Consider the following 24,496-nt stretch of genomic DNA (forward strand, 5'->3'; position numbering starts at 1 on the left):
TGGCTAATTCCAGAATGGGGGTCTAACGGCTCTCTGCCTTGGCAGCTCAGTGCCTTCCACAGGGCTCGACCTTATCCTCATACAGGTCAACATTTACGAGGGTGAGTGAAAAATTATCCGCACTCCAGTTATATTAACACCTCTGTTGGACACACTGTCTTACCAGCACTTTCTGTTCAAGGCTACTGTCTCCCCAGTCACTGCTGTGCAGGTGTGAACATGTTACATCAGTTCATTTGCAACTGATGTACATGGATGCCCCACTTGTGATTTGCACAAAAAGAGCAGCATGCAGTGATTTGTTTTTTGTGGTCTGAGAGTGTACCTGGTGCCGTTATTTATGGAAGACTTTGTGCACAGTATGGAGCAAGTGTTTTGTCATGAAGAAATGTGTATGAATGGATAGAGAAGTTCAAGGAACGTTGCACAAGGGTTAGCCATCAAGAAGGAGCTGGATGCCTGTCCGCTTCCACGGCTGATGACAACACTGAGCGTACATGTGCAATGATTCTGTCGACACTCAGCAAAACATCGTTTTGAGGTGTTAAAGCATCCTTACTAGACTCCTGATCTTGCTCCATCAGACTTTCACCGGTTTTGTCCCCTGAAAGCAGCCCTACGAGGATGAAGATTCACTTCTGATGAAGAAGTGAAGACAGCAGAGCATTCGTGGCTTGCAGCTCAGCCTAAAACATTTTTTAATGAGGGAATACAAAAGCTTGCTGACAGATGGACAACGTGTATTAAAAGCACGGAGATTATGTCGAAAAATATGTCTTTTCTAAAAGTTAATTAAAATAAATTCTACAGCCAGAGTGTGGAGAATTTTTGGCTCACCCTCGTACATGAACCTGTTGGAGGTTACAGGGTACAGGCTAGGGTGTCTTCAATCTGATAACAACATTCAGCTTGCTGAATGTTTGCCTTTTGTTTAACCCCAGATGAGTCAGTGACTGGGTATGGAAATGGCCTGAATAAGGGCCAACACAATCCAGACAAGTTGGATGTACTGTCAGTGGGTGATTCACCTGCCTGAACTAGTAATATTTATCCTATTCTGGAGGGCACTGAATTCCCCCTAAAATATCAGGTTCATAGTTCGGGGATGCTCCTGGATACAACACTGTCAGAATAGGCACAAGTGAGCTCAGTGGTATGGAGCACTATTTATCAGTTTAGACTGATATAGCCACTGCATCCCTACGTGGGCAGGGATAGCCTAGCTTCAGTTATCCATGCCCGGCTAACCTTTGCCTGGATTACTGCAATGCATTACATGTGGGAATGCCTTTTAAAGGGGTCCAGAAATTTCAATGGGTCCAAAGCAGCACAGCGAGATTGTTACAGGAGGCTGGCCAATCCAAGAATATTATGCTGGTATGTTTCCATCGGCACTCGTGACCAGTTCACATCCAGGCCCAATTGAAAATGCTGGTATTAACATCCAAGGCCCTAAAGGGCGTGGAGCTAAATTACTTGAAAGATTGTTTCTTCCCATAAATACCTGCCTGGACCCAAAGGTCATCACTTTCCCTGGGAGCCTCTACCAAAGGAAACAAGGTGTGTTGCTACTAAAAGGAGAGACTTTTCTGTTCTGCCACCCTGATTGGTGAAGTTTCCAAGAAAAGTCTTGCTGGGCACCTATATTGTGTACTTTCTGATGCTAAGCAAGGACTTTTCTATTTTCCCCAGACATTTTAGTCTTTCAGTTTCTGATGCTTTCTATTTGTTGCTGTATTTTAAATGTTGGCACTGCTACTTTGTTTTTTCTTCTACTTTACAAGGTAGTTTCAAATTTTTATAATGTACCCTATGTTGTATTTTTTCAGTTTCTGTCCCACCCAGAGAGCTCCAATTATTGAGCAATATATAAATTTAATAAATAAATAATTCCAGGCCTAAAACACCAGACAGCTAAGCATGGATATAAATATAATGGACTAAATCTTCTCCATCACATCATTACATTCAGACTTTTTCTTTATTTCAACTAGCCAAGAGTGCCATAAATTAGGGTCACTACTGAAAAGGCCCTATCAAGCTAATCTCCCATCTTGTCATGCATACAAGCAGCATCCAGGTAAGGTTGGAACTGGCAAATCAGCTTAGGCTCCTAAATGGTGCTCTGAGTCACCACTACTCCCTGCTTTTTCACAGACAGTACTGACTTCAGGAGCCCTCTGCAACCCATCCAAACCAGGCGAACCCTGCTGCCCGGGACAAACAGCCCTCCAACACATATAAACACCACCCATTCCCAGGCACAAGTCTATCACCAGGCCAACCAAGACTGTTTCTGCTTCCATAGTTAGACTAGAAACCAGACTGAGATGGATCGAAATAACTGCTTTCTTCCAATACTCCCTGGAGCTGAGATTAACACCTTACTCAAGACTGGAACATTTGAAAATGGGCAATAATTGTCAAAGCAACAAAATCCAATTCTGATCCCCACTTCCACCCAGTGTCTTCACTATTGCCTTTTAAAGGCAACAGGGATTACAACTTCCCTGAAGGAAACATCCACCATGTCCAGGGTCCACACAACAAGCCCAGACCTGGAAGATTTCACAAGCCAGGTCAGAAAATAGGCAGTAAGCCTCAGTATTCTAAGTAGCTTCTCCATGTCCTGAGGCTGCACAAGTTGAAAAGTGCCCAAAACAACATGGCCAGGCTGCATTCATCTCAGACCTTGTTACAATGCAACAAGTGCAAGCAAATTCATCCGCAAACTGCAATGCAAACTAGTCAAAATAGTCCTCTGAGGACTCCATCAACTGATTCATAGACTCCTTTGTCACTTCGATGAGATCTGCTGGCCAGCATTTTGCAATAGGGCATAGAGGTAAAGTCTCTTTGCAAGAAGAGTAGTAGTAGTAGAAGAGCCCTACAAAATTTTCTTGCTTCTGTTCAGTTATGTCCATCTTAGCTCATAGAGCATCTTGAACTGAAGGCTACAAGCCAAAATCACAGCTAGCAGCTATAGCTGCGAAAACTAACAAAACATTTTACTTTATACCAACAGTCACAATGTGGAGATGTCTGCCATGCCTCTCTGGAGAAAATATTTCACTGTTGTGATACCTCTGCCAAAAGGTCTTAGTCCAAACAGCCAAAAGTTTCAGTTTTCATGGATATGGGGCACACAAAATAAAAACAATCACAGACTTGTATGTAATACTTCTGTGTGCACCATGTTATAAAGCTAGAAAGTGGAGGCAAGAGTGGAAATAGCAAAATTAAACTACAATCTCCAGTTTGACAATAAGGCACTGCTAACAGTATTGAGATGTGATAAAAATAGCTCACAGCTTGTAAAACATGGTGGTGACAGAATGCAATTTGCAGCAGACAAACAGCCGATCGGACCATTTCAAATCGTTTAGACATTTGTTCCACTGGCAAAGTGCCTCCTGCAGCAGATGCTACACTAAGTACAAGGCACTCCCTGAGCATCTTCATGGAGAAGCCTACAAGACAGAGGCCACTGTGCTGTTTGGTGTTTCTTCTTTATTATGGGCATGACAGAAATAAAAGGAAAGGAATTCTTCCCACCTTACCTCTTTCATCCATCCAATACTTTTATGTCCTGCTGTTCAAAGATAATAATTCACAAAATGGCTCACCAATCCCAAAGAAATGAGATATAAGCACATATAAATATACAGTGCTATCAAAATTGAGGAAATTAAGATACATTTGAGGTTGCTGAAAACAGAATACATATATTAACTACTTACACAGAAAGGGTTAGTCTGAACAAATGTGTTATTAAAGTGTTCTTAAAGGTGCAAAGCAGAAGCAACAGCAAGTGTGTTTCAGAACTGAACTACATTCCACTGTCATATAAATACGTCTAAACACCTTTCAGCATTTGCAGAAGCACATTTGCTCTGATGTCCCTCCACCTGCGTATGTGATGAACAAAAGGATCAAAGCCTGAGGGACCTCAATTGCAGGAAGCTGTTTCTCCTGTGCTCATTTTGCAAATTTGTTGTCTGTCTGTCACTCATGCCAGTTTGATAGGCTCAGCTTTCCAAGAGCTGAACCGCAGTAGCTTCAATCAAGCTCTTCTGGAGCTCAAAAAACCACCATATCACAGCAAATAGTTATGCCCACTAAAGAAATGACATTTCCACGCAGGTCTGAGGCTTTATTTTTACTCAATGAACATTATACAATAGGAACCAAAATCAATACCCAACCTCATGCTGCAAGAAGGAATGGGAATCTTTTAATAAATTGGAAAGACATTTAGTACTCAATAGTAACAAAAAATAATTTCACTACTACAAAATCCACTATAATAATCAATTTTCCACTCCATTCCAGAATTAACCAACATTAGATTCTCTTAACCTTCATTCACCTGGTGCCAACTCTAAATATAGCCAGTCCTCTCTTCTGAAACACCACCCTTGCAGCACTTTTTATAACATATTTCCCTTACCTTGTTTTAAGAATTTCATTGACTTTTTGTTCCAGTTCTATCCTCCTCAGACGTTCTTTTTCTAGCTCTTGTTTCAATGTTTCAGCATTTGTCTCTTCTCTCAGCTTCCTGAGTTCCTCCTCTGTTAAGAAGGGGAAAAAATAGGAGGGTTACCCTGATTTCAGACACTAAAACTGGTTGGGAACTTAATGTCTGTGAAGGTTGCTGTTCTCTCCATCTCCACCCATGCCTACCCCACAAGTTCTTTGCATCACAGTTTCAGGCTCTGGGCTCACCATATCCTTCCACTGTACAGGGAAAAATAACTGAATGGGTGGATTATCATGTTCCTTCACTGGCATGGGGAAATGAAATTCTCTTTAACCTGCAAGCTTACTGTATAATCTGGATTCCTGCTGAGAACAAAGGCTATGCAGCTCAAACTGTAGCCCAAAGGGGTACGCCACCCTGAATTCAGGGTGGCCTCGTGCATGTTTTCAAAGCAACAGTACTCAGACACTGTGATTTGCCCTGCCCTGCCAACAGCACCATGCAAATTGTATGATGCCTTTTATTCACCCCGTTCCCCACTGATCCTTATGCAATTTGTTCTTGTCCCATTGCAATATTGAAAAAGCTGTATCCTGTTCAGAAGCATGACAAAACAGTTAACTGGAGCCCTATTAGGATAAACGTGATGGAACATTTCCTCCATTTCCAACCTCCTAAAGGGAACACAGGTAAGGTTCTCAGTGGAAAAGTTTCATATAAGAACATAAGAAAAGTCATGCTAGATCAGACCAAAGTTCCATCTTGTCCAGCAACACACTTGATGGCAAACTAGCTGCTTATAGAATCCCTCAAGCAGGATGGGTGCAAGAACTCTGCCTGCCCAAACTCATCAGTAACTGGTATATGTGAGCTTGCTACCACTGGTAAAGGAGGTAGCCCATAACCAGCAAGGCTAGTAGCCAAGAACCTGCCCAATCTCCTTATAAAACCATCCAGATTGGCAGCTATCATCACTTCCCGTGCCAGCAAATTCCATAGTTGAACTATGTGCTGTGTGAAGAACTTCCTTTTATCTGTCCTAAACCTCCCACCAGTTAGCTACCTGGGATGACCCCGTATCTTCTAATTCACCTTCCCTACATAAAGGACTCAGAGGGTATCTCAGAGAGCCTGCTGAGCGCACAAACAGCTCTGTTTGCCACATTTTATTTATTTATTAAAACATTTCTATGCCGCCCCATTCGCCGAAGCCTTGGGGCGGCTCACAACATAAATTAAAATACAAGAGATAACAGTATAAAATAAGTCGCCCTGGCCAGATAAAATAAGCAAATAATATTAACAATTAAAATGACGCTTAATTAAAAAGGTCTTCGCCTGGCGCCGAAAAACAAATAACAACAGCGCCAGGTGGACCTCTCTGGGGAGCGCATTCCATAGATTGGGCGCCACCGCAGAGAAAGCCCTCCTCCAAGTACCTACCCTCCTAATTTCTTTCATGGAGGGTTCCCGGAGAAGGGCCTCTCTTCCCTTCTCTTCATGAGCTGGGTCGGTCAGTTTGGTAGGCCAAATTTGGCCCACTGGTTCCTCTTCCCTGCCTGAGGTATGCTCAGAAGTGTTGCTTATATTGATCAAACTGTATGCAATAGAAATAAACTGATACAGCAGTTTTCATTATGGGTAATATGATTTTTGGCAGATACAATATTTATCTACCTACTTCATTCCTATACTACCCAACTGCTAAAGCCATTAACAACTTAAAAGAGCTAAAATACAATGTAAAATATCTGGTAATCATTTAAAAGTTTAAAACTACAGCATAAAATAAAACTAAAAGTCAAAGTAAAATCTAATAGTCATAGAGAAATCTAAAATACAGTAAAGGATTTAAAACAGGAGAGATGCAAGGCTAGAGTTCCTAGGGAAATAAGGTCTTCACCTGGCACTTAAACAGAGATCAGCACAGGTGCTAGGTGAGCCCCTCTGGGTAGTCTGTTCCACAACTGAGGTGCCACAACAGAAGAGGGCCTCTTCTTAGCAGCCACCTGCCTCCCTTCCTTCGGCAGGTGCTTCTGGAGAAGGCTCCACTGGGGATGATCACAGAGACTCAGCAGATATGTGAGGGCACAACCCTTCAGGCAACCTGGCCCAAGCCATTACTACCATCACTTTGAATCATGCTCAGACATGTAGTGGCAGCCAGTATAAATTGCAGGGTCCTGGCCTTATATGAGCACCCCAGCCAGTCCTCATTAGCAGTCTTGCTGCCCTATATTAGACCAGTTTTAAAGTTACCAGACCATTTCCAAAGGCAGCCCCACTTATAACACATTACCATAATCCAAACAAAAGGTTGCCAGAGCATGAATAACTGTAGCTAGATAAGGATGCTGTGGGTATATCAGTCTGAGTTCCATGCCCACATGTCTGCAGGAACAATGGAATTCTTTGTCACACAGTGATGTATGTATGCAGAGCACATAGGCACTCATAATTAATTTATGTTTGAATAACAAATGATATGAAGGAGCAGGAAGACAACTCTAAGAGTAACCTACCTCCACAGAAAAGCTTGTGGGCGAGTTCTTTACCTTTAGGCAGTACACTTTATCACTCAGAAAATATAGAATTTTATATCTCTGTGTCAAAAATCTGCACATTAGGTGCCAAAAAAATCTAGCTTCAAAAGCTACATTTGCAAGTAATATTAAGCCATGGTTTATGTTAACTATGGTTTGTTGCTTTTCTTGTGAATTGTCCTGCAAATGAGTAAATATGCCACAGTTTGTTTTCCCAATTTCTGGTTTGTCTCCTTCCTGCCCATTCGGCAACATACACAGCAATTTCATTTTTATACCACTCTTGCTAGATGTCTCTTTTTCAAGGAAGACAGCAGTGCAAATAAGCCAGGGTTAAGCCATGGCACTGCATCTGAACATTGAGCCATGGCATATATATGCCAGATTTCAACAAACTATGCCATGGCTTACTGTGAACCAGGCCAATTGGATCTTTCCAATTTCAGCAAAAACCTAGCACACATGTTTTTAAAAAAATCTGACACCAAAACTAGAACTAGCACAGCTTCAGCATATCATATTTTAGGTTAGCACACGAAAACCTGTTGTGTAGGTCCATTGCAGTGTATGAGCATAACAATTACGTGACATTCCTTCTCCCCTTTATTATGGGAAGAAAAAAGTTCTCTCCATGGAACAAAGAGGAAAGCTTTTGATGCCAGTGTGGCATCAGAATAATTACCTTATACTAGTACAACAAACCCTAGGATGACTCAAAATGATTTTCCATTTCTTTGTACCCTTACTTTTCTCACCCACCTTCATAAGCCAAGTGCCTGTACAAACAATTCTTAAAGGTCATTAAAATAAAATGAAGTTAAAGACAGAGGAGGCTTTCATGAAGCTGGCACAAACACTGGACTAAGTTAACCTACTGCCCCATCATTCTCTACACCTTGAACATGGTAAACTGCTGTGTTATTCATGTGCAGGAAGAGAGGGCAAGACCGACTATTTTCTAAAAACAGCAAAGAATTCTGAGCACAATTTTAAAGTACAGCGTATATCTCCCCTTAGCAAGAGCCTTCTGCAGCAGATGCATCTGAGCTTTCTGTGTGGCCTATGGAATATATAGGTATGCAATTCTCACAAAAATGTCTCAAATGAGGCACTCATTACATTTCAGGGGCGCTCCATCTGACTATTCTTCCAATGTGACATCCACAGGGAATTGAATCTCATGAAAATATTCGGTGCATATTTGATTCCTAGTATCACAAAAAGTTGTTGGCTGTGTCTAAAGATAACACAATCTGAAATACCAGTTGCTGAGGCCAAGGTTAGAGTCCTGAGCTGGGAATCTGGAAACCTGTTTTCTAATCCTCCAGTTTTCCAGGTTACTTTGGGCCATTCACTGATTCTCAGACTAACCTACTTCACAGAGTTTTGTGAAGATAACATGGAAAGAAGGAGAGCCAAGTATGCTACCTTGGGTTCCTCGGGATATAAAAGTAACAAATAAAGTTACTTTTATTTACACTTCCTGGACTAATGATGTACAGACTAATTCCTGTACATATTGTGATTCCACTATCTGCCAGAGTTTTGCCCTTCTCCAAACATTGCGAAATAGTTCTCAGTACAAAAATTACAACAAAACTTATCTGGAGAGAAAGTATGTCCAGAAACACATGCGCCAATGCAAATGTTCGTGCAGTAGAATGCTTTTAAAGCTGCAGATTAATGCAGGAATAGTACAACCAATTTATTAGTAATCACATGAGAAAGTGACACAGCCCTACCCTACCTCTAGAAACAAATGCCACATTCACTACTCTGTTGTGGGCACACAGCCATCTGGCCAACTAGCACAGGACAAAGTTCCTCCATGCCTTTTCCTGCTGTGAGTTGAGGAAGCAGAAGGGAAACAATTGAGGTGCGGCAGAAATGACTTTGCTGGTTGCATTTACAGGCCTTTTTTCTATGAAAAGTCGCAGAGGACTGTGCTTTGGAACTGACAGAAGATTTTCACAGCATTGAGGCAAGACAGAGCACAGAGAGAACAACTGAATGTTACTTCCTTCCCCAGCTAAAGCAGCTGCTCCTTGAACATATTTGCATACCTGTGCATTTTCCAAGTGGAATGATAGATGCTGAGTAACTAACCTTCAATGAACCTGCTGGAACTGAGCCCATAAAGTTAAATTTAAAGTATAGCAGTATGTTGTGCTTGCACTGGCCACATCGAATAACAAAGCTATTGGCAACTTTAATGCCGTCAGCTGATTGTAAAGATAAATGCTGCTATTTTTGTGTGTAAACGTAAGTCAGAAATAGGTTTACTAAGTCCATGTTAATTATGGCAAATCCTTTTACAGCCTTTTTCTAAAATAGCATTTTAAATCATGTGCATTGTATAATTAGTACTGAGCTGAGTGATCAGACCTCAGTTGCAAACAGTCCAACTGGTCCATGTCAACTTTATGGGTAGGAACCTTGTCTGCAGATGAGCATGCATTCACTAGCTTAGCCAAAATTATTTACCTCCCTAACTAGCAATTAACATTTGTGACGAGACTAACATACATATAAGGCTGCTTCAGACATAAACTGAAATTCAGCTTTGTGAGACTGACCCTGGCTTCATTCTCATTACATCCCCTACTTCCTTTGTTGCAGCCCTAAGGAAGAGTCCAGAAGCTTTCACTTCCATTTTAGGCTAACAGCGGTTTGCTGTCTCATGAAAATCTGAAAATATTGGTTAATCATGGTTAAACATGCCAACTTCAAATGATAGTTCATGAATCTAGCTTACTTTCACTCACCATGAGAAAGACTAAGCACAGTTTATGGCTCCATCAACTTAATAAACCAAGGATGGGGAACATCTTTCAGTCAGAGTTCCAAACTGAAAAATGGGAGAAGACTAAAGGGTCACATACTATTTGTGGGTACAGCCAAACAATGTGATTATTATCAATTAAGCCTATTCAGAATTATGGATTTGAAGATCAGGTAGGAATCTGGCTCTCTTGCACTTGTCAGACTTCTTTCCCACACTTGGTCCTAGCCAGAAAGTGAGCCAAGCTGACACCACTGGAGGTGGTTGAAGCCCCAGCGGTGAGGGCATTCAAGGATAGGCTGGACATGTACATGGTAGGTATTTCATGAGCAGAACTGGCTGGAGCCAGGGTCAGACTAGATGGCCCTTCTGACTTGCTATGTTTCTACGAAATCAAGTCCACAAACACTCAGGAACACTAGCAGATTCTTCATACAAAATAGGTGATTCTTTGTGCAAGATGTGTGGATTGTAATTCTTTGCACAAAGTATGCAGATCCCGCAAGTTGTGTTTGCAGTGTCAGGTGGACTTAGGGAAGAGAGAAAGCAGGCCAGAGTCCAGGGAGCCAAGCTGAGGAAATCTGGGGATTCCCATCCCCAAACTGGATTCTTCACACATTCCTATTCACAAGCAAGCATGGCAGTACCATTCAACAGCACTTTCAAGGAGCTTTCAAATAGCAACCCTCTGCTTGCTTACTCACATGGATGCAGTTGTCCTGCAGGCAAAATAAACATTTCTGTTCTGTGCAGCATCTGTCCTGCCTGCAAAATGCATGGGTCAAAATCTTTGCAAGAGCACAAATATTTTCAAGGTATTTAAATGTGTTTTGCAATCACTCATCTCCCATCAGTGGTGGGAAATAACAGCAAAAGAAACCTACAGACCGTGAGGGGAAGCCTCCGCGGACAGCAAATTCCCTCTCCCTGCATTAAACAGTGATTAATCTACAATGAAATCAAAGGTTGCTGATCCCTTCAAGGCCAGAAGAGGAGAGGGCAAGGAGGTGGCTAGGTTTGTAATCGTAACACTGAAACATGGCCTGATGCTGCATATAAATGCCACTGCTGAATGGTATCTTGTAGCTCCAACAAAAATAAAGATACATTTGAAGATTTTAAAATGTTAAAAGGTTTGGGTTTTGTTTGGCAGAGATAGTTCAAATATCCACAATACATGTTTCCAATGTTATTTTAATCTTTTCCCATCACCTATCTGAACAATCCGTCTTAGCATATTTGTCCCTCTGAAATAACATGATGAAGCATGTGTGTAATCTGAGACTGAGTTTATGGACACACTGGATACATCATGCTGGCAGCTTTGTACTGTACATACAACTGTAGGATTCACACTTGACCGGTGGCCATTTTGTGTTAATTTCCTGCTAGAGGATCCAAATGGCAATTTCCTGCTATTTCCCCAGGATGCTTGAGAGAAACAGCATCAATTTGGAAGTATTTCAATTTGGAAGTACATTTGCTCATCATCCTAATTAGCTGTTTAGCAGTGGGAGCAGTCTGCTGCTCATCTGTGACCCTATTCAGCTGCCTCCTTGCCACTGTTCCATTTCCAACAACACTGATCCAGGACCATGCTACCGACTCCATAACATTCGTTTGGCATTCCTGCATCAACCTTCTATTTTGCTCCTGAATTATGTTTAGAGCATCATTGCTTTCCTAAGTAAACAATGAGATCAAGGTAATACAAAGCAGAGGCAGTTACCAGCTTCTTAGGAAACCAAGAAACAATCCAGGCACCATCATCTCCCTCTGCTGCTGAAAAACCTGGTGCCACCAGCTCAAAGCCTTAAGAACGGCTGATGTGCCAACTCCTCCTGTGTGGCATGTCTCTAACTCTTAGAAGGATGTGTGTGATTGGGAGTGAGGGGGTGGTCAGGTAAGCTGCCGTTGTACCAGAACAACACTGCTGTGGTGTTGCTTTGAAATGTATTTGTATTAACTTATTATTTCATTACATTTATGTTCCACCTTGCTTCCAGGTGGTCTCCTAGATCCAGACCAGCTTTGTTTCAGCAAGATGGCTGCTTCCTATGCTTTCAGATCATGCAAGGGGAGGCAGAGGAGAGAATTATAATCCACCTTTCATTCTGCAGGGATCCATGGCAGAGCACCTATTATATTTTTTAAAGTACAGCACAAAGGCAGCATTATAGCAAAGAAAGGCATAACACCCTTTCAGGGGGGGCTTTCCAAAGTCACCACAGAGAGAGCATTTTGCCACAGAAGGCATGCTATAACTGCATGAGCTATTTCTTCCCCTCCCATCCCCACCAGTACCCAGAGAAGTGCTTTCTCAGAAGGTATGAACATACAGACAAGGTAATCCCGAAGGAAAGGGGCAGGGGTATATCCTACAACACTGGAGAGCTGCTGCCAGACCATGTGGATCATTCCGGGCTAGCTGAGCCAGTGATCTGAGTCATTTGTAGGTAACTTCTGATGTTCCTATGAGTTGCTTCTTCAAGTATCTAGGTCCCAAGCTATTTAGGGCTTTAAAGCCTATAACAAGCAATGAGACGTGCTGGAGCTTACCCAGTGAGAGATCTAGTAAGCCTACCGATGCACTGTGAAGAGTTTTATTTAGCATTTACTGTTCCTATTTTCAATCAGGAGCTTTGGACAGGTGTGTTTTGCCCTAGCATCGTAGAAGATGACATACAGCTTTAAACTACAGAGCTACCAACTTTTCTATAGCCCCAGAAGTGAAATTGCCATGAAGCAACTGCAGAAGTGTCCTAGCTCTTTAACAGGACTCCATCTGGTGCGGTGCCAAGCCTTAGAGAGCAAAAAAGGTAATGTAGGTCAGCACAGTCTATATTATTATGATTGGTCTATTTGAGACACTTAGCTGTTAACTCATGCATTAGAGAGCAACAGAGCAGAAATTAGAAAGCCATCCAAGATTCAACTTACAGAAGTGGGAGGTGCAAGACTGAATAGATGTGCTTACCAAGGAAAAATTAGATCTGCATACCACTGGAAGGTGGAAGATCATGTTAAGAAATGCAATTTAGTGTTGTATGATATATCCTCTCTTTTTGAAACACATGTAATGGCAGGAAATCATTGATTAAGTCTATGATTTCCCAATTGTTCTGTGGGCAACCTACTTCTGTTTTGAATATGGATCCTCAAATTGTGTCAATCATAGGTGGCTTCATAACACCAGACATGGTCAGTCTAGGTTATTTGTGGGCCAAACTAACCAAAGTTAATCTAATCACTAATCATATTTTGGACTGTTTAACCTACAAACACCCCAAAGTATGCAGGTTCACACACCATGAAGCAAAATACACTTGGGCCAATAAATTAATCTATCATCAGCCACCGTGATGTGCAAATTGGGTTGCTATGGTATCTGTGACAGATAACTGTCCAGGTACTACTTAAATATTTGCCTTTGGTTTTGACTGAGCCCTTGTGGATGCTCAGCAATTGAACAAACAGGAGTAAAATAAACATAAAAATATATTAAGCAATGAAGTAATAAACAGGTACAGTAAAACAAACAGGTACAGCAGAACCATCCAGCAAGTGCCTTTAGGTGTTCTCTCAGATAAATGCATGTTAACTAGCCATCCAAAAGCCAGCCTGAGCTTACTTGACAGGCCCTGTTGGGTCTCTTCAGTGCAGGGCCCACTAATTCAATCTATAGCACCAAATTAGGCATAACTACAAACCACTATTAGACTCCACTAAATGGCCTGGAAAAAAAGTACAACTTTTCCATTATCACCCACCCAAACCCAGATCTCAGTCCTATAAGCCTTGCACAGAGGGCAAGAGTACAAATTTCCTCAGCAACCCGCATATAATATACACCAAAGATATTTCAGTTTAAGGCAGTCGCAATTTGACTGTCTGCCTCTGCACAAGGCAGTAACAAAACTGATAATACAACAGGTTTTTAAAGAGCATGCAAAAACATAAAGCACAACAAAAACTGGGAAACAAGACTCCCAAAGCAGGGTATCCCCATATGTCATTCTTCCTGAGCTAAATACTTATATAGACTGGCTCCCTGCTGATCAAGAGACAGATCTTCCCTGCAGCCTCCCTCACCCCTTAACTGCAGTTTTTTGCTCATCAGCACCAACATTAACCACAGTTTCCTTTAAAAGAAGAAACATAGTTCAAAACTGATTTTGTAGTAATGGAGAGGAGAGGTCTGTCTACCATACTATACTGCCCTACTTTTTGAACATTTTTCTTTCTACACGTTTAGCCCCTTCTCCCAAAGTCTGACACCTTCACGGAAAATCTCAAAGAAAGTAGGTAAATGTGAAGTCATGAGCTGTGGATAACACCAAGCTATTTATAGTCATACCCTCTGCTTTGGGAAGTTTTATTCTGTTTTCCCTGCCCATAATGAAAGAAAAGAACAAGCCTTCCAAATTATAAGCATGAAAATACAACATGAACAATAAAAGTACACAAAAGCAGCTTATGACACTGTACTAATTTGCAGTGTTCTGCTTTCAGAACTGCCAAGTCGCCTAGACTGGTCACAGTTTTACAGGTTCAGTGACCCCAAGTAAAGGCGTTATAATAGAATTCAGATGGAATTAATATAAACAACTCTTTTTTCTAATTTAGAAGTCATCACCACCCCTTTGAATATGTAGCCATTTTTCTAACTTATTTTACCATGAGGACTAGAAGACTGAGCATGGAACTTTTCAGGAACTTCAGAAGCTTTAACATCATTTATGCACTACTGCTCAAGTCCAGGTTTCAAGACACTGCCCACACCTCCCATCTAGTTAGACTCTTCTAAACAGCGAAGGTTTAGAAGAGTTTGGAAAGACTCCTGCAAGAACCTAGACAGGCTGGTCCTAAAGAGGGATTTAAGAAATTCATTCGTGCAAGCTTGGGTAAGAGACAGAGGGAGAGCTGGTTTTCAGTTCAATCAGAAATGTTCACTGTGTCCAGGAAAGGAGCTAAATGCAAAAATAAACCCTCATTAGCACTGCATGATTTCTTTCATGTGAAATAAAGGGAGAATGTAATGCTCAAAAGTTTATGTGGGGCAGTTTTGTGCTGGGTGTTTCTGCGAGGAGCAGACTGCATTGTTCTTCTAAATTTGGAGGCAGATGGTTGGCTTTAAGAGAGCACCGTCAAGAATAAGCAGCATGGCTACCAATATTCCCATTCATTGCTCTACACAGTGGCGCAAAGCATGGCATTGTGGCTGTTATTACTTACACTGGTCTTACATCTCTCTCATTAATAAGGCTGCACTTGAAGAAATTATTAGGAAGATCAAGGGTGGATTCATCACGGCTTTTTCAACTACATAGCGATGCAGCTGGCAACACTACAGTTCCCCACGAGACTTAATTGCCCACTAGAGTTCTAAACCCTTGGTTTTCTTTTCAGACCATTTGCAGCAGACTTTATCTTGCAACTTCAAAGATGCTTGGCACATGGGAGGAGCCAAGGAGATAATGGCAGGAGCAGAGCTGATAGTAAAAGTTTTCTTGTTTGCTCAGATGTCTGGAGCTGGCAGATGCAATAGGCTGAGTATTTTCATGTGAGCTGAACGCCTGCATAAGCATGGATAGGAAGAGGCCCCCAACAGCTTCCATTGTCTCCTCGTTCTGCCACTCTCAATCCTGCACCCACAACTACCACAGGACAGGGAGGGAAACATGAAAGAAAAAATGCATGTATTCTGCGGTTTCTCGTTGTTGCTCAGAGCAGTCACATGAGCTGCATAGTTCAAAGCATGCAAACTAAGTGAAATGGTATTCTTTGCAGTCCACTCAAAGAACGTGGATTATGGGGAGGTATTGGGTGGATTAAAAAGATAATACAGATGCAGACAGACAGACAGAGGCTTCTGCTAAATAAAAAGTCAATAAATAGGACAATGTAGGAAGAAGACTGATAGTACCTACCTCTTACTCTAATTGCAAGAACTGTTTCTGCAAGGTACCTTGTAAATATTCCAGGCCTGCTGGCATATTGTCCCATCTATTTTTAGCAGATTTTGAAACTTTAAAGGGTTGTAGTAGTTGAACATTAGAGGGTTTTCTTTTTATTTTAGTGATCCTATAAATCAGCATTTCCCAACCTGGTGGCCTTCAGAGGCATTGGAACCACAACTCCCAGAATTCAGTAGGGCCATTGACTGGGAATTCTGAATGTTGCAGTTCAAATGTGTCTGGAAGGAATAGGATTGGGGAAGGCTGCTATAAATGAATAACAAATTCTGAGAAGATCTCTCTGTGGCAAAAACAGCTCCATCCTCACACAAAGGTAGTTTGGAGGAACCCACAGTTTTCAGAAATACAAATAGTGTTAAGGAGGAGAGAGACCGTAAGGTAGCATAATAAATCAGTCCAATGAAACTTGGACTTCTCTACTTTTACACAGTATGTGGACCCTTAAGTTCTCTCTCTTTTTAATACATTTGTTTTGCATGAAAGCGTGTTTTCTTTCTTCTCCTTGGATGCATTTCTCCAAACACAAGACAGCCCAAAGTTTTATGGACTGTAACATTCCCAAATTTCAGAAAGATGAGGCAGGAGGTTCATAACTCTTCATAGGAGCATGCTATTTATTTCCTGGTTATCATAAAAACTAGAAAAATGATAAAACATTTTTAGCCAATGATGCACCACCAGCTTCCCTTTGTTTTTAATTTCAACATTTAATGCACATAATGACCCAGTTTACACATCATGACAGCAAACTGTGTGCTAGTTAACCCAATAATACATGGGGATGCCTAAATAACCCAGCAGCTAACCACTTGTAAACTACTTATCAGTTCAGGATTGCACATCATGTGTGCAATCTCCAATGCAGCTGATTGGAGTATGTTTATAGAAAGCAGAAGTGGTTCAAAAGCACCAGGCCTCCCAACAAATCATGAGTTGATCAGCCAAAGATTTTCTGCCATGGCACGCAAACTGGCCCACTGACTGCCTCCTGACTGAAATTTTGCATGAAATCTCAGCACCTTTAATAAATTCTAAAAGCAAACATGAGAAAACCTGACATAGTTCCTGTTGTACAGGAAGGTATTCCAACAATAATAATCCCTTATGACTTTTTACACAGGAAAAAGTCTCCACATTGCTGCATTTTCAAGCATAGTGTTTTATGAGTATTTTAATGATACAGTTCAACTTTCCACTTCATTTTTGTTCCACAACTGGAGTAATGTATTTGAATAGCTACAGGTGCCTGGTGCCAAATATCAGAATGTAACCACAAAACAAGAGGCAGACAATCAATGCTAGTGAAAAGTGACAACCAGAAGAAAAGGATGAATGTGGGCAGAAAGTTCAACTTTTAGTGGCAAGGACGGAAAAAAGAGAAGCAGGCAAGCTGTGTTTAGGCAGGCTGCTATTTAACACCATCATGGCAGCAAATGAAAATAATGTCAAGATGCATTTGTCAGACAGGGAGCATGTGGGTGGTTGCCAGGACATGTGTGGCTCAAACCCAAAGCTGTTCAGATGGTCTCTGTGGCAAGCTTTTCTCACAGCATTAGCCTAGTTCTGAGGTTGGGGGAGAAATAAGGGGCAATCAGCTTATATAGGCACACTGCTTTTCTGGCTCAGAATGGACCAGGGGAAAAAAGGTGCTGGTGTACCACCCAGAGAACATCAGAACAGACTTTACAAGAGGAGGACTTCAGTGTACACTTCAGGGTTCTTCAAATCCACCTGCCAACACACGGTGGGTTCACAGTGCCTGACATGAGAAACTTTCTCCCCGATAACATCTTAATTCTAAGTGTTCTGATTCAAGAGCAATCAAATCACTGACACCGAAGTGACTAAATTAAGTGGTGCAGCATCAATATTGTAATGCTTACAATTTTGTTTACTTATCCTGGAAAAAACAAACTAGTTATGGCAACAGTATGCAGAAGTAAATTTCATGGGATGTAAATGCCCTACTCCAGGGATAAGCTGTCTGCATATGAAAGCAGGAGTCTGTGCAAAATCCTCCTCTGCTTTAGGACCCATGCAGGCAAAGCAGTTTTCTTCCCAATACAGCTACCAAGCCTGCAAACATACTTTACAAAAAAGGAGATCTCGCCAATCAGGACATGGAATTTCAGGGTGCATGTGGGGTGAGGAATTTAATCCCTTTACTCCTCCTCCCTGACCAACAGGGTCTGGTAGGATTTTAATATTCCAGAAAAGGCCCATGCTGTGCTGGACTGGAGTCAAAGCATAGCAGTCCTTCACTTAAGTCTCAGAAGTGTAATGGGAATGCAATTCCAAAGCCAGACATTGAAAAATGATAAAAATGGAAAGAATCCTGGAATAAATCAGAACCTCTCTCTTTCACAGTGCTTCTCACCTCTGCCTTACTCTCTGTATAAATTAGGGACCCCCAATGCAGCACCTGTAGGCACCAGGGTTCTCCCAAAGCTCTTCAGTCCATGCCCCTTCAAAAAATAGATCAATTAAAAAATGGAAAATGTTAGAACTCCAAGTTCACCTGCCTGTTCTAGAAGCTGCCACTGATCAGCTGTTCAGCAGGCAGGGAAAGAAAGTAAGGCAAAGGGGTAGAGGGGAAAGAAAAAGCACAGCAAGAGACTAGGATGGGGAGAAATAGCAAGATAAAGGCGCATGTAGGAAAGAAAGGGCAAGACTAGGGTCTAGGATGGGAGTGAAAGAAGGCTAGGTACAGGGAAGGCAAATAAATAGCAAGAGGAGTTGGGCAGAGAAGAACAGCAAGACTGGGCTCTGGGAATAGAGAGAGAGGGAGGGAGGGAAAGAAAACGCAAAGGGGAAAGGTATGTGTGGAGGAAAAAAAGAATGGGCAGGCTAGGAAGCAACTCTTTCTATTTCTCCCATCCTCCTAGCCTCAAGCCATACTATATCTCTCCACCACCACCTCTTGACCAGCCAGGCCCCCATGGCAGCCCTTATGGAACTAGTCAGATCCACCACGACAGCCACTTTGTGCCGGTACCCACAGCAGTTTCTCAAAGTCCCTAACATGGCAATGAGTCTAAAAAGGATGGCGATCCCTGGTATCAGTGGAATCACGGAGAAAATGTATGCATACCTGCACAGGGGAGGCACAATGTATTTTCACTCCCTCGTGTGCCTCTACAGCAAGTGGGTCACTCTCACTAAGCTAGCAACACACCAGGATCATTTTTATTGAACCAAGAGCAAAGTGCAACACACCTCATGGTTAACATAATGAAATTATTATCTCTTCTTTGCAATCCTAATGTTGCTACCAACACTCACTCGATGATCCATTGGGCAGAATTCACCTCCAGCTCACAGGGTAACAAAAAGGACAACAGGAGCCTGTCACTCTATATTGCTGCGAAGGAAAATGCAAGAAGCTGGCTGGCTTTCTACCACCGACATTGGGATATTTCCTCATATATGCTTTAGTATGTAGTGAAACTGGATACATACTCACAAAAAGCCTGCCTGCTACTTCTGTTGATGTAAGCAGTATCTCAGAGAATCCTTAAGCTCGTTTTTGTGTACAGCTTGCTCCTTCTCACCTCAGTTGTGCCTTGCCTAGAACTGACCAAACTATGTTTAGCCAATTCTAGTTAAGCCAGTCCTTCACACACTCATCACTTCTGCATCTTAGTTTCTTATTTCGTATAATTTCTTATTTCTTCATGCATTTGCCCTACTGTTTTACAATCACACCTACAATTCCCTATGGCCAGAGGTCTTCAGCGCTAGGCAGATTGCAAACTCCTGAAATGCTTTTACTTATGAATTTTTCTAGCAGCTAGGATGTGCTAAGCTTCTGCAGCTTGCTTATCCCAAATGGGTATTGCTTATCCCAAATGGGCATTACCACCGTAGCTCCCAATGGTAACCCTGCAGGAACTTATTGTGTGCCCTAAGCCTGGCTTGCAGAAATTTAGTATACACATCCAAAGCAAAATGCAACCATGCTAATATAAATATTTTTAAGGCACAGAGTTTATACTGTTAGACAAAAGCCATACTATTCCAAAAGATTCCTAAGTGATGACTGCAACTGAAAAGGAAGTAATTTTTTTTAAAAGTGTATCTCTCCTCCATCTTCAGTAATTAAAAGCTCTGAATTACAAAACAACAGACATATGGAAAATAACATAGTTTGTCTGTTACTGTTTGCCTTAATCCTTGGACTAAACAAGGATATCATACAAATGCGTCTCTCCCTCCTCCCAGCCAATTTTTAAACAGTTTTACAATTATAACCTCAAATAATAAATATGGAAACTTAGAGTTTAGCATTGTTAGAATGAATGACTAATGTTGAATGAATTTTTTGCATTAAATGCATGGCTTATTAAAAGATTAGCCAATATTAAAAATCCCTATTTCCAAAAAACGCACATACACACAGTGAATCAAATCATTGCTCAATGTACCATAACCGCAACATAAACCATCCTTTGTACTTACGAAGAAAGTGTTTTTCCAGCAAGGCAATTTCCAGATGGCCTTTGATCTCATTCAGTCTATCAGACTCTGTTCTATTATAATCCTGGACTCCTGAAGCCATGTTGATGGTCCCAGGACCAGCCTACAGAAGAGAAAAGAAATACTGACAAGCTCAGAAATCAGCCTCTATCAAAGGGGTAAAATGTACACACCAGAAGAAAAGCCAGAAACAGTAGGTAAGACTTGAGTGTGTGCTATGTGGAGGAGTTTTTGTCTTTTGTTTTGTTAAGACCAGCACAGACCAGACCAACAAACCTTTTATTCAGCATTAGCCCGCTGAAACGAATCAGTAAGAGCTAATGAAAAGAACTGTATCTCTATCAGGCGTCTCAAAGCACTGCGCCTGCTCAGACTTCTAGGAGCCGTAAGGAGAAAGGATGTGGAGTTCTGCAGCAAAAATCATCATCATCATCATCATCATCTAAATTCCTGCTTATTAGTTGGACGCACCCCTCAAATAAGGGGTATTCTGATTCAGAAAAGGCCAACTCTTTCAAGCTAAGTATTAAAGCAACAATTAGAAATGGAGATTTGCCGAACACTGGCCAATCCTGCATAAAACCTTTCTCATGCATATATGAATACATTTTGTACCCAAGCATAACAAAGAAGAAATGGAGATTGCAGTCCTCATGCATGGCAGACAATGAACCGGCAACAAGCAATCATGCCTGTGTTCAGAGCAGGTGAGAAAAAAATCATGAAGTTTAGAAATCTTAAACCTAGCACCTTTTAGATGTTGCCAGTTTCCTTCCATGTAAAATAAATGCATAGACAGAACAGTGGAAATAATCTAGTGGTGCCAAGAAGAGCATAGAGATAACACTAATTCCTACATAAATTAAATTATAAGGATTCTTAGGCAAATAAAAAATAGACTTACCAAGGAAAAAGAGGAGTTTCTAAGCAAGTGAGGGGCTACATAAACTGTGACCAAGAAAAATATATATTACATGCAAGAGGTATGTGTGGTAATAATTTTTACAAAATGGAATATTAAACTGAACAAAATGGATATACTCATAGAGATACACACACACATGCGTGTGCACACACAAACCTATGAATGCAGTCACAGCTACTGAAGGGCTGGTTCATGTGTCACGGCTGTTTAACCACATTTTGGGGTAACTGGAAACTCCCTCACATTCCCTGCTGTAATTTACACATGAGTAGTCCTGCTGACTCGTTCTTCCAGGACATTGATACAAAGTGCCTAGACTAAAATATCATCACATTTCAGCTTCCTACCATTTACTTAAAAACAACAACAACAACAAAGAATATCTGGGGCAAAAACAACCCCAGAATCTCCATAGGAATGGCCATACTGGGTACTTTTATACCCCCAAAATGGGCCCCAAACAAAGGAACAAAAGAAGGTACCATACAGATTATCCAGCCTGTTTTTAAAGCTAAGATTCTTAGCTAGAATCAGGTGACTCACATGATCTGCTTGTCCCCATAACTGCTGCTGCACTGTACAAAGTCACTATGTACAGGCTGTGGACAGCCACCGGATGCAGATTCTGATTTTGCAACTAGATTTATAGGGTAGAAATTGAAGTTTGCACTAAATAATTCAAAGTATATTTCAGAATTTGATAAACTGCAAGAATGAACTACAGGCGGACTTCCAGATATTTTGGACCTTAACTAATGTGGTTGGAAATATCAGGAGCTGAAATCAAAAGCATCATCCAGACTTCTACTATCTGCCTTCCCCGTATTCAAATTCAGTCAACATATTACACTTCTTGGAAATAATTATAGCACCCCTGATTATTATATTTCGTCTCTCAGGACGAACAGGGAATTCTGGCTTTTTCTTCCAGAGGTGCGCCAAGGTCTGTGCCATAGTTCTGTTGGGCAAAAATCATTCCTGAACCTCTGGAAGCAGCCCACCCTTGACTTAAAGCATAATTCTCCAGGTTTTGGTCAGGCACACAAACTCACAGATGTATGTTTCAGTAAACTGTAATCACAGTTATGGTCATTACTTGCATTACAGTGGGCACCCTCCAACACTTCAAGGCCTGCACGGGTATCTTTTGTCAGAATGTTTCTTTTTTATTACATGTATGGAGTGCTCAGGTTCATTTAAATCCTGGCCAGAAGGATGATCTAGATGTGATTACAGACACAGAGCTGCTACTGCCTCAATGTATCTTCTCTTTCACACCCGTGTGGTGCCTGAGCTACACAAATCACGCATGATGTGATAGCATGTTGGTCACCACTCTGCCTCACAAATCAACAGGATAAAGAGCAAGAGAAGAACAATATACCATATCAAGCTTCCCCAATCTGGTGCTGTCCAGTTATCCAGTCTGATACCTCCAGCGGGTACCTGGTTGGAGAAGACAGCCCTATACAATGCCACCATATTTGGTGCTGCTTCTTTGGGTTACAAAGGAGTGAAAACAGAGATAACTTTATGTCAGTTATGATACAGACTGGCTTTAAATCTGCCTACCTCCATTGACAGCAATCCTATCTGCATCAGCAGGCTACTAGCTACAGCTCACTCCTGAGCTGATACACAGAACAGCACCATTAGTATTAACTGCACCCATAACCTGGCAAGTTATTTGCTAGTATACGGATTTTCAATATGGAAGTCATTTCCTACTAACAATGGCAAAAATTATTGCATCCACAGTTGGCATAAAATGTGCATTTTGCAACAACTCAACCAACTTTATGAGTGTACTATATCTTCCTTTCCAACAATCCCTTACTAACCGGTGCCAACTTCCAAATTGGCAGGACACATGCTTGCATGGTTGCCAAGCATCCACACCCCACACTGAAATTTACTAGTCTGGCTCAAATAAAATGGCCGGGACATTTACAACTAATGCCACCCCTTAATTTAAAGATGAAAATAGAGGCAGGTGAGTGGGCGAGCAAGAGCAGTACCCTTTCCCACCCCAAGTTGTTCATCTAGTGTGTGACCTCTCTCCTGAGGCAGTACACCCAACATCCTTTGTCTGTCCCATATACTCCACCTGGTGTTGCTACAGCAGCTTCTCTCTGCCCCATCTTGCAGTTGCGGTGCCTGTTGGCATAGTTTAAAAAACATTTTCCCTGAAAAACGTTTCAGAAGCATCCAATATCTTCATCAGACTTCCCCATGCATTTTTCCCTTATCAGTTACATTTACACACTTCACTGAAAGGCAGGGAAGCATTATTACTGAAGTTCAAAAGTCTTACTTGCAATGTGCTTTCATTTGCACACAATGAAGCTGCATCCACAACCATCTTACAAGACTCCAGCCCTAGAAAGTCTTCCATTTATCAAGAAATGTGTCTGTCAATGAACTGAATGACCTGGACACAGTCTTGAGCCTTCACCCACCAAAGCAATCACTTATCAACTATCAGAGTGGCTAATATTGTAACAAGCATGGTCATCATGCTTCATTTTCTTCTTCACCTTGAGGTACCTGACAGATGATCAGACTCATGGTGGTAACTCTCCTCCCTCCCACCATCTCCTCCCTTCTCAGTCCTCCAGGTGGTACCCCAGGAGACACCACAGAGAGGCATGAGGCCTCTTTGATCATGAGCTGAGTTGGGCTTGCTGCAGCTATCCAGCAGCCTCTGTTGCCCTAAAGTGTAACAGAGGGGACAAGGGAGCTAATCAGGCACCCTCACCTCCTGCTCCAGAGAAGACTGCTTGACCCACACTCAAGCAATAGGGGGAAAGTCAGCTGGGCGGTCCTTTCCACAGCACCACCCAGCTGATCACCACTCCTGCCCTAAAGAAGACCTTTAGGGCAGAAGGCAGGCAGAGCAGGGATGCCTTGATCAGCCATGCAGAACAGCAGCTGTCAGTGAGGCTCTCTGGCTGACCAGCTGGTAGCCAGATGTGCAGCTGGCCACACATCTCTCTTCTTGTATGTAATATTTATTTTCCTTGGTTACATTTTATGTAGCCCCTCACTTGCTTGGTAGTCTGTTTTTTATTTGCATAAATCCCAGTGAACTCAATAAAACAGCTCTTGCCAATTGGCTTTCTGGTGCTGGCTTTGGTATCACAATGGGTTGTGTTTTCTGCACTCAGACAATAGCTTCCTGCACTCAGCTGGTTGTGCCATGTGAACTCCCCCAAAAGGAAGTGGTAACATCCACTGCAGCTCTTTGCATATTAAACAGTAAATCAACCCCCCACCCCAGCATTCCTGTTTATATTTATTTTTACTTTCTAC

General features: G+C 41.8%; 1 protein-coding gene across 6 annotated transcripts in view; it reads right to left on the minus strand.

The window, feature by feature from the left end:
• The window catches only part of GRAMD4 (GRAM domain containing 4), a 95,225-nt gene that overhangs the window by 35,319 nt on the left and 35,410 nt on the right, over positions 1 to 24,496 (minus strand). For all 6 annotated transcript variants that reach the window (XR_006414026.1, XM_044423511.1, XM_044423513.1 and 3 more), the window contains 2 exons: positions 20,242 to 20,362; positions 4,451 to 4,571 (listed from right to left, as the gene is read on the minus strand). Coding sequence is in view for 5 of the 6 variants with exons in the window: in XM_044423511.1 (XP_044279446.1) it covers positions 4,451 to 4,571; positions 20,242 to 20,362 (242 nt within the window). In the remaining variant the exon portion in view is untranslated. Of the gene's footprint in view, positions 1 to 4,450; positions 4,572 to 20,241; positions 20,363 to 24,496 lie in introns of those variants that run through there.

Source organism: Varanus komodoensis, unplaced genomic scaffold (assembly GCF_004798865.1).
Source record: "Varanus komodoensis strain SLA01 unplaced genomic scaffold, ASM479886v1 scaffold13_3, whole genome shotgun sequence".
NCBI lineage: Eukaryota > Metazoa > Chordata > Lepidosauria > Squamata > Varanidae > Varanus > Varanus komodoensis.